This window comes from Lolium perenne, chromosome 4 (genome assembly GCF_019359855.2).
Source record: "Lolium perenne isolate Kyuss_39 chromosome 4, Kyuss_2.0, whole genome shotgun sequence".
Classification (NCBI taxonomy): Eukaryota; Viridiplantae; Streptophyta; class Magnoliopsida; order Poales; family Poaceae; genus Lolium; species Lolium perenne.
This window is the reverse complement of record NC_067247.2, coordinates 361,888,839-361,899,236: the sequence shown is the minus strand read 5'-3', so window position 1 is coordinate 361,899,236 and position 10,398 is coordinate 361,888,839. Positions and strand designations below refer to the sequence as shown.

Sequence of the window (10,398 nt, the reverse complement as noted above, 5' to 3'; positions counted from 1 at the left end):
CTGGCCGCAACGGGCCTGGCCCCGGAGAAACTGCCATTCCGGGCGTTCCTCCAGGGCCTGTCCTAGGGGTGCTTTGAGAACCGGTTAATGCAAGAACGCGGCTCGGCCCAGGCATCCAAACGGGCCGAAAATTGCTGGCCACATGCGACCCAAGGGGAATGCAGCCTACCAAAGGCTCCCTAAAAAATGATAGCTTTTTTTTGAGAAAAAAAAATGACAGCTTTTTTTTGAGAAAAAAAAGACAGCTGTGTCGAGTATATGCAGCATCGGCCCAAACACCAAATCTGCTGTAGTGGGCCGGGGCACTCTGGCCCATCACGCGGATTAACCGCCTGTGTCGCGTACATCATAAGCAGAGCAGCGTTTGCTCCGCTTATATGCTAAGCTAATTTACTCCCGCAGCGCAATATAAATCCCCATCCAAATCGGGGGAGCGAACCAATAATAAATCCCAAACCGACTAAAACTTCAGCTCTCGTTCTGCCGATTTCCTCTCGATCTGCTCCGATGGCCGACGGCGCCGCCAAGCCCGAGCCGGAGAAGAAGTCCTGGGCCGACGTTGAGGAGGAAGAGGAGGCCAAGGCCAAGGCAGAGGCAGAGGCCGACCTCGCCGCCGCCGCCGCCCCGTCCTCCTCGTCCGCCGTCACCGAGCCGGAGGTGGAAGCGCAGGCGAAGCAGATCGAGGCGCTCTCGCTCACCGTGCCGGACGACGAAGGCGGCAGCGGCGCCGAGGGCCCGCCTCTGCTCGATGACTCCGACGACTCCCAAATCCAAGCCGTACGCGCTCCTGCTCTGCTCTGCCCCCTCCCCCGGCCCCGATGTCGGTCGCCTGATTTGGTGTTTTGGTACTCTCCAGGTGACCTCGGGCGGCACGGTGTACGAGTCGGCGACGACCTTCGAGGACGTGAACCTCACGCCCGAGCTGCTCAAGGGGCTGCACGAGGAGATGGGCTTCAGCCGCCCCAGCAAGATCCAGGCCATCACGCTCCCCATGATCCTCACGCCGCCGTACAAGGACCTCGTCGCGCAGGCGCACAACGGCTCCGGCAAGACCACCTGCTTCGTCCTCGGCATGCTCAGCCGCATCGACCCCAACCGCAAGGTCCCACAGGCCATCTGCATCTGCCCCACCAGGGAGCTCGCCCAGCAGGTCTGTCTGCTCTCTCGTCTGGTTATTGGTGTTGACCCTGCAGTGTGGACTACTACTGTATTGCTTGGTCCTGCTATTTCTGCCCTGTGATGTAATGTACTGAATCTGATTGGCTGGCCTGTGCAGAATAAATCTGTGCTCATGAGGATGGGCAAGTTTACCGGCATTACCTGTGCCTGCGCGATCCCGCCCGCCCAGAAAGATTATGTGCCCATCTCCAGGATGGCTCCGGTGACCGATCAGATCGTCATTGGCACTTCTGGGACGCTCATGAAGTGGATTGGCAACAAGAAGCTTTCCACAAGGGACATCAAGATTCTTGTCTTCGATGAGGCAGACCATATGCTTGCTGAGGTACATTTCGCTTCTCTTCTCATTTATCTATTAAGTCCTTATAATATGCATACAGTGTTAGTTATTGTAAGCCATAAGCAAGAAAGATCCAGATGGGCCTTGTAAAGGGCATGGATCACAATAATTATTCGAGTCTTGATATCCTTGTTAGCAGAAAATATTGAGGGCATTTTAAGGATTAGTCCCTTAGACCTTCCCTTGCTTTTGCATAACATCAGATGTATATCAACCTCTGATGACCTAGTAAGTAATCTCAGGGAGCAAAGCAGTGGCACTTACTTTCTATGCTTACCACTAACCTGCTATGGTGTCGTAGTTAAATAGAGTCGAACGAATCAGATTACGGATGAATGCGAACCGTGAAACTTGTACTTTCTAGTGGGCATGAAGGGGTGTCATCATGGTGTTGTTAGGTGTGATGGCTGATAGCTCTTGGTCCCTGTTTTGTCTTACTGGACAAAAAGAACAGAAGGCATAGATTATTATGCAGTTTCCAAAGAGTAAACTAGCTGCTTTAATAATATGTCCAGTTTCTCATGCTGGTGAGTGCTTCTTGCAGGAAGGCTTTAAGGCTGATTCTGACAGGATCATGAAGGATCTAAAAAGAAATCAAGCTGGCTGCCAGGTAAACTTGTTTTACTCCGTTGACTCTTTTGACTTTCTGATGGTAGAATCACATGCAACAGCATGCACCTTGGATACAGTTCAAAATCTGATGGGAATTCTTGTGTCCATCATGTGTTCTAAAGAATATATTTTGAATCCTTTACTTTGTATATGCTCATGTGCTGCTTTGGTGATGCAGTGGACTGTATTTCAATGTTGCAAGTTTTTCTAATTTTCATATTCATTTCTTTAATTTTGGAACAACTAATATTCATGTATGGGGCATCTTTGAAGTTGCTAGTTTTAGGACTTACAGGAGAATCCTATGCTTGTTCTATGTAATTGGCTAATTTTCTATTTTGGAACTCCTATTATGATAATCTTATTATGGCAACCAGCGTTACTGCCTTTAGGTCTATCTATTAATGTCATCAGTTTTCAACTAAGGCTTGTTATCCATGTGGTGAATAACCTTTTTGGATGCTTGTAGGTTATAACTGTTGGCATAATTTTAATGGCTGTACCATTCAACTAGCCTTGGATGTATATATTATTGCTAATTTCTTGGTTAGTTGTGTTTGTTTCTTTTTCCGTATGGTGCCTGTTCTTCTACTTATCTGAATTCTTTTTGTGCTAGGTGCTTCTCTTTTCTGCGACCTTCAACGATAAAGTGAAGGATTTTGTCACAGGTGTTATTAAGGACGGAAACCAAATATTTGTGAAAAAGGAAGATCTTACTTTGGAGAAAGTAAAGCAATATAAAGTCCGAGTCCCTGACGAGGCAGCCAAAATAGAGGTTATAAGGGACAAGATCCTTGAGTTTGGACAAAAGGTTGGACAGGTTATCATATTTGTCAGAACAAGGATAAGTACTAAGAATGTTCATAATGCTTTGACAAAAGAGGACTATGTGTGCTCCTCAATTCAAGGAAGTCTAGACCAATCAGAAAGGGAAAAAGTAATACAGGAGTTCAAAGATGGGTATACCAAGGTTCTTATATCAACTGATGTTCTTGCTCGAGGTTTTGACCAAGCACAGGTACTATTTGCGCCACCCTATACATACGTACAAATGATGTTTCTCCTTCTAACGTTCTTCCTCTTAAAGGTTAACCTGGTTATCAACTATGACATGCCGATCAAGTTTAATACGAGAGATGAACCTGATTATGAGGTGTACCTGCACAGAATTGGCAGAGCTGGGCGCTTTGGCCGAAAAGGTAAATTTATGTCAACCACTTCATGGCTCATTCTTTCCAAATGAAATATCGGGATAGATGACTATATTTGTTTTTCTGGCATTGCATCAAATGAACATTAGTGGGTCTCGCATGCAGTCACTGTAAGCATATTGGTTAACATTGTGACAGACGATTATAGGAATCAAATTGCCCTGGGATAATGGCAGACTGAACCTGTTATCAGTGATAAGCAAACATGCTACATTTAGTCAATCGTAATGCCTCTTTGTTCTAGCCTTAGATTAATAAACTTCTCAACATAATAAGTTTGCCACGACTACAAGTATAATATAACGGGTTGCCACGACTACAAGTATAATATAACGGAGGTAATAGAACTGATGTGACCATTGTTTCTCGATTATGGATGGTCATGTGTGTTTCTTCATTAGCATTATTTCTTTAGAGGTTGCTTCCTGTTTCTGGATAATTGTAAACTGATTTGCTTGGATTGTTTTCATGATTTATCAGCTCGACACACATCTAGGGGGGTTAGCCCTGGAATTTGGTTGATCATAAGAATTTGTTAAGCCCAATTATCAGCTAATCAGATTAATATAATCATACTATCCCACTGCTTATTTGGATCATAAGAATTTGTTAAGCCCAATTATCAGCTAATCAGATTAATATAATCATACTATCCCACTGCTTATTTTGAGGCCTATATTTACTGTCTGGAGGAGCCGAGATCGATCTCCCGGTTAGCCTTGGAATCTGGCTGATCATAAGAATTTGTTAAGCCCAATTATCAGCTAATCACATTAATATAATCGTACTATCCCACTGCTTATTTTGAGGCCTATATTTACTGACTGGAGGAGCCGAGATCAATCTCCCCGTTAGCCTTGGAATTTGGCTAATTTGTTAAGCCCAATTATCAGCTAATCACATTAATGAAATCCTACTATCCCATTGGTTATTTTGAGGCCTATATTTCTAACTGAATCGTTGATGGTGGCAGGAGCTGTGTTCAACCTGCTATCTGGTGGGACTGATGACGTCGTGATGACGAAGATTGAGAACTACTTCCAGCACAAAGTACCTGAGATACCCAACTGGAAAAGCGAGGATAATTTTGAGACTGCACTTAAGGACGCTGGTTTACTTGAGTAAACACCCTGAAGAAATATTTGGCAGCAGATGCGTGCCTGGCTTCGGGACAACTTTGGCTTATGTGATTACTTGGTTGCCAGCATTTGGTCCTTTGTGTACCAGATAGTTGTGTCAGGAGTTCTGTGGATTATGTTGAGATTTTCCCCAACAGTTCCGAAGCAATGAATCCAATCCTTGTGTGCATGTAATCGATTTGTATGCTTGCTATTTTCCAAAGCATATATTACTTCGTTCCACGTTTACCTGTTGTCTCAACACGAGAAAATGTATTTTCATTTGCAATTTCATTTGTGCGTTGCTTATGGCAACAAAATGAGGCAGTAATCTACTCACTGCATGTGTGTAAATTGGTGGCATTGGGGAATTACAGAGGACATACGATATTCGGCCACATGTGTGAGAATGTACACCATTTCCTATAACTCTGTTTGCTGGAGAAAGAGTTACAAATTGTCGTGCTCGATGACCTGCGCCCCCCTCCACTCCTCGCCGGGTTCGACGACGACGGGCACCAGTATGGACGCCGGGCCGGTACACAGGAAGTAGTCGTCGCCGAACTTTTCGTACATACCTCCCGGGCTGCTCAGGTACATGTCGTCGAACCCCATCTTTATCAGCCTGAACCCGAGACCGCTATACTGCAAAATCAATCGCGGAGCATCGTGACGGTCAGTGGTTGAGCAATTGATTCATGATTCTTCAAGATGCATCATATGGGCTGTAGTAGCATGGTTACCTGATCGATGGTGGTGAACTTGGAAGGCGCGGTGTTGTAGATGCGCTTCTTCCTCTCCTCCGGCGGCGCCGCGTACACCCTGCTCACCTTCTTCTTCAGTACCGTGTAAAGGTTCTCCTCGACGGTCCATGCGCCCTGCCGGGGCTCCTCGTCGCCACCGCCGCCGAACCATCCGGATTCTTCCCGCTTCATGGCCTCCGCGGGGGTGAGCAGCGCGAACCCAGACGCCGGCGGCGGGTGGGAGCAGTAGGGGCAGCCCTGGAACCCCTCCACCGCCGTGCCCCGCCTCTTGTCGAACCTGATGTGGCTCAGCACCGCGCTGGTCAGCTCCACCGGCTTGCTCCCGTTGTTCTTCACGATCACCGCCGTCGCCATGCTCAGCTCGTACAGCGTCACCACGTACGACACCTCCAGCGTCCCGCCCTTGCCGGCGCTGCACCCCAGCTCCACCTGCACCGCGTCGTACGAGTCCGAGTCCGCGTCCGTTACCGACCACTCGGACCCGGCGAGGAGCGACGCCGAGCTGGACGACGACGCGTCGTTCAGCACGAGGCCGACGCCGCCCTTGACGGCGTCGGCGCCGGCGACGGTGTGGAGCACCTCCCGGTAGGAGAGCTCGTCCTTCCAGTACACCTTGGGCCGGTACGAGGTGACCAGCCCGTCGTTGAGCCGGACCTGCAGCGAGCTCCCGTTGCGCACGCTCAGCTCCGCCGTGGGCGCGCCCGTGGCGTCCGTGCTGAACTTGAGGCCCTTCCGGCCGAACGCCTCCTCCAGCTGGGACGTCTGCACGGCGGCGGCCACAACGCCGGAAGCTGCTCGCGCGATGGTAGCCAGCCTGGGTGAGGCCGGGAGGTGGAGCGGGAGGAAGGAGGCCGCGGCCATTGGTGTCGGAGTGGAGTGAGTGGCAGGAGAAGGGGAAGGCTGGGTTCGGATTCCTTCCCCTGGAGAATTCCCGGCTGATCTCACTGCAGCCTCATATCCACGGCTTCAGGATAGGTGGTTTCCCCTTGTCGTCTCGTCTCCTTGCTCACCGCCTTCCTCCCGCTCTTTTTTTCTGCCTAGGTACGATAGGAACAGCTCAATTCCCGACTGAGCAGAGTAGAACAGAATGTTTAGATTTGCATTTTTTTTTTGAAATGAGGACAAAAGATTTACTCAATTCCATTAATTAAGAAGGGAATGTGACAAAAATACAATCAATGCAACCATATTGCAACAAACTTTACTCTCCCTGCATCAAATTACCCATGTGCTTGGCCTTCCCTAGCACCCAATGCTTAGACTCTTCTTTAATCTTTTGGAAGATTACCAAAGGTGGGGTTTGCTTGTTCTTGAATGTCTGGGCATTCCTTTCATTCCAAAGCTTCCAAGAAACTAGAAGTGTGATGGAGGCCAAATCCTCCCGCTTCGTCAAATTACCCCACCACATGTGAATAGATTGGAGGTCAAGTAGATGTAAGCCAAGACAATCCAGGATGAGACCCCAAAGCCTAATGGTGTACCTACAATTAACAAAGAGCTGGTCCACCGACCCCAACACCTTATTGCAATGGGGGCAATTCCCGCTATTTGGCCATCCTCTCTTCTACAAACGACCGTTCGTCCAAAGCCTATTTTGCACCGCAAACCAAGCGAAGACTTAATTTTAGGAGGGGCCCAAATCCTCCTAACCGAAGAGCTAACGAGAGACGAAATAGGTCCAAAGAATTGTGCCTTGTACGTGGATTTAGAAGAATATAGGCCACTATCGGTGGTTCCAAATAATATTGTTCAACACACCATCTTGAAGTGTAACGTCCCTAAGCTTAGTCCATAGGAAGATGTATTGGCGGATATGCTCCGGAGTAGTCTGCGGCCATGTTGATCTTGGAGGGCAAATCATTATTGTGCAGAGATTTTTTGACATTCGAATGTTTCCTTATGGAGATGTTGAAGATGAGGGTGCAACATCAACTGGCTTCAGTTTTGCAATTCAAAAACCCGTAGGCTTCCGTTTTTATTCAGAACTCAGAACCCCATGTCAAATGCAACACTGATCCTAGTACGAATTGTAGAAGGTGATGACTTCTGAGGATGTTTTACTTTTCTTTTGTCGTCTTTCTAGCTTCCTTCACATGTAAACTACACGCTTAGTTTCGTGCAAGCAGTTGAACCCCCTCCCTGTCGGTCTATAAGAGAAAAAGCAAAGTCTTCACATTGACAGTAAGCACTGGCTTTCAATTTCAAATGGCAGTTGGAATTTTCGTATGGGGGGTACATGTGGTAAAGTATAATCTGGATAAGTAAATTACACAACACAAGTTTGCATCCAAAGTCAGGATGGCCGAGTGGTCTAAGGCGCCAGACTCAAGTTCTGGTCCTCTTACGAGGGCGTGGGTTCAAACCCCACTTCTGACAAATCTTTTTTCAAACTTTTTTGTCCAGATTTCAGTTTACCTTTTACAGACTTGAATGAACAATCACGCCTTCATTACATTACAATGAGAGAAAGGGAGAAAAAAAAAATAAGCAGATGATCTCTGCTGTCAAGCAACCCCAATTTTTTTGTTTTGTTTGCAATTCATATCCACGCCACTCTTGGTTCCCATTTGGCATTTGCTAAGTTCATGCATCGCCTTCGTTCAGCAGATGTCGCTGGCAGCAAGGCGCGGAGCCCCCTAGTTGGCAGATGGTGTGCTTGCTTACAGTAAATTCATACTAGCTTGGGCCAGAGACAGCGATGCGCTCTTCTGAATTCAAAGTGCTTCACGCGATCTGTTAAACTGACGGTCTGACACTCTATAGTTTAGGGGCACAACAGCGAAAATAACACTTTAATTCAATTTATTTGCATGCTAACCCGGCCTCTCCAAAGCACGAAAGAACGGATCACCGGCGCAGCAAGATCGTGTGCCTGCGCACACGGCACACACAGACACTACATTCGTTTCCGCGCCATTGCCCTGGCAATGGACACGTACCTCTCCTTCTTCGTGGCCATCGCGGCAAGCAGCGCCTCCCTGTCCGGCAGGCACGGCCTCACGGCCTCGTCCGCGGTGTAATCGCTCGCCCACCGGCACAGCGCTGGGTGCTCGTCGTCGCCCAGCAGGCGCACCCCGGCGATCTCCTCGAACACGCCCAGCCAGTGCGCGATCCCGCCGGCGGCCACGTCGAGGAACCCGACGCGGTCGCCGCCGAAGAACCTTTTTCCCTCGAGCTGCGTCTCCAAGAGCGTCAGGTTCGCCTTCGCCTCCCTCGCCGCCGCCTCCCGCGCCTCGCCGTCCTCCGCCCACAGCGCCATCCACGCCGATCTCCAGCACTGCGCACGGCCACCGCATTAGTGACACAGTTCGATCATGTCAGGCACTAGCTAATTAATCCGATGATCACCTTCTCGTCGATGAAGCGTGCCCAGAAGCGGGCGGTGGCCCTGGCGTGCGGGTCGGCCGGCAGGAGTGCGGGTCCGTCGACGAACGCCTCGTCGATGTACTGGACGATGACGAGCGACTCGCAGATGGCCGGACGCCGGTCGCCGTGGAGGAGCACCGGCACCTTCTTGTGGACCGGGTTGGCTCCAGTAGCAGCTCGCTCTTGTTGCTGAGGTCTTCCTCGATGAACTCGTATGGGACCCCCTTGAGCCTTAGGGCCACCTCGGCGCGGTGGACGAGCGGGCTGCTGAAAATGCCGATGAGCTTCACCGCTTCCGACATCGTCGGCTCGGTGCTTCCTGCTCGATTTCTCCAAGCTAGCTTAGCTCCGACCTGAGCTGGGCTGAGTGTATATATTTCGCGCCAGGAAAGTTCCCTGTGGCTCCGCGTCAAAGTTTTGGCGACGGTTACAAACCATGTGAGTCACTGAGTGAGACAAGGTGCTTAAACCATGAATTACTGACGTGCATCGTCCGGCCGGCCCGACAAATTTCATAACCCAGAGCACTGACTTCATTTTTAAGCATATCTAGTGACTAAGCGAACAGACCCCGAGGATAGGATCTGAAATGTTTTGAGGTACCAAATAGACATACCTAAGCCACTGCACTTGGTGCAATAACGATCAAACAAAATACATTGCTTTTCCAAACGAAACCACAAACAATGCACAAGAGGAACGGCAGAAAAGAAGCCACTTTACTTTTGTCTAATCACTTTCACACCAGGTCACCAGCCTTCTAGTGACGCACGCAAACGAGCCCTCTCTACACTACCACTCGATATGATAGCAAGATTTTCTGCTATACTAATTTTTTATTTGATAAACGAAATATATTAATACTAAGATGATATCAGTTAGACCTAACATATGCAACAACATAATGACTAGATCAAGTCAGATAGACAAAATTTTATTTTCTATACCGAGAATCCCATCGAGGCTACTCCTACCATGAAACTTGATTAGATTAGGAGGACATGGGGGTAAAATATAACAAATAGTGTTATAAACTTGTATTGTCATGACCCTATGTTATTTTCTTTGAAGTTGTGCTTGCCATGAACCAATGTTTATTTGCTTTAAACTTGTATTTTTCATGAACCTATGTTATTTGCTTCGAACTTGTAATTTCCATGAACCTATGCATATTGCTTTGAACATGTTTGCATTTTTTTTTCTAATTATAGATGACTTTCTCTGAGGAAGAGTTGGATATGTGCTATCTCACACAATTCAAAGAGTAGCACTACCATGTTCAATACTTCAAGGAAATTCAAACATCTTCATTCCTATGGACGAAATGCCATTGAAAGAGCATTTGGCATTCTGAAGATGATGAAGTGACACATCCTACTCTCTATATACATCACATTGCCACGAACCTATGACCTTAAACGAATATCATCACTGCATGCATTTATATGCATTACTGCATTTCTGATAGCGAACTATATGATGAACATTTCAACAAGATCGAGTGAGTCTCATATATCCACGAGGATATTGCATGTTATACCAGTGAACATGCATCCTCTTCCACTGATGTCGTCATGGGTGTGACCTACAATACACCATTGCCGAAAGTTTGGTAGCTTGAGGAGGTATTGTTATTTTGGCATGTAATGAATTACAGAGAAGACTTTCTGAGCACCTGCTCACCGCACCTGTATCTAGATTGTCGATAGTGCATTAAGATCTGTTTGGAACCCGAACTCCCCTCCGCGGCCCCTTTTAATACGGGGCGGCCGCCGAGTTTCTCGCGAGTTTCTCGGGCCCCCGAACTC

General features: G+C 48.0%; 2 protein-coding genes, 1 non-coding gene and 1 pseudogene across 3 annotated transcripts; 2 read left to right on the top strand and 2 right to left on the bottom strand.

The window, feature by feature from the left end:
* Positions 1–390: 390 nt before the first annotated feature.
* On the top strand, positions 391–4,709 carry LOC127296791 (DEAD-box ATP-dependent RNA helicase 38). The gene is made up of 7 exons (XM_051327010.2): positions 391–777; positions 857–1,150; positions 1,277–1,504; positions 2,064–2,129; positions 2,748–3,149; positions 3,219–3,330; positions 4,316–4,709. Exons 1-7 carry the CDS (start codon positions 508–510, stop codon positions 4,465–4,467), a joined length of 1,524 nt encoding a protein of 507 aa, XP_051182970.1. The 5' UTR covers positions 391–507; the 3' UTR covers positions 4,468–4,709.
* Positions 4,710–4,711: 2 nt separating this feature from the next.
* LOC127296792 (photosynthetic NDH subunit of subcomplex B 2, chloroplastic) lies at positions 4,712–6,225 on the bottom strand. The gene is made up of 2 exons (XM_051327011.2): positions 5,204–6,225; positions 4,712–5,105 (listed from the first exon to the last, which is right to left on the bottom strand). Exons 1-2 carry the CDS (start codon positions 6,083–6,085, stop codon positions 4,911–4,913), a joined length of 1,077 nt encoding a protein of 358 aa, XP_051182971.1. The 5' UTR covers positions 6,086–6,225; the 3' UTR covers positions 4,712–4,910.
* Positions 6,226–7,516: 1,291 nt separating this feature from the next.
* TRNAL-CAA (transfer RNA leucine (anticodon CAA)) lies at positions 7,517–7,600 on the top strand. Its single transcript has one exon. It is a non-coding gene; the product is annotated as a tRNA-Leu (tRNA).
* Positions 7,601–7,630: 30 nt separating this feature from the next.
* LOC127296793 (glutathione transferase GST 23-like) lies at positions 7,631–9,004 on the bottom strand (annotated as a pseudogene).
* Between the last annotated feature and the right edge of the window lie 1,394 nt (positions 9,005–10,398).

What these genes read in the sequence shown, in the direction of transcription:
- LOC127296791 (XM_051327010.2), top strand. Translation starts at nt 508, where the DNA reads ATGGCCGACGGCGCCGCCAAGCCCGAGCCGGAGAAGAAGTCCTGGGCC. An exon ending in CAGACCATATGCTTGCTGAG is followed by an intron (nt 1,505 to 2,063) that starts GTACATTTCGCT and finishes TGCTTCTTGCAG; the next exon opens with GAAGGCTTTAAGGCTGATTC. An exon ending in GAAATCAAGCTGGCTGCCAG is followed by an intron (nt 2,130 to 2,747) that starts GTAAACTTGTTT and finishes TTTTTGTGCTAG; the next exon opens with GTGCTTCTCTTTTCTGCGAC.
- LOC127296792 (XM_051327011.2), bottom strand. Translation starts at nt 6,085, where the DNA reads ATGGCCGCGGCCTCCTTCCTCCCGCTCCACCTCCCGGCCTCACCCAGG. An exon ending in AGTTCACCACCATCGATCAG is followed by an intron (nt 5,106 to 5,203) that starts GTAACCATGCTA and finishes TTGATTTTGCAG; the next exon opens with TATAGCGGTCTCGGGTTCAG.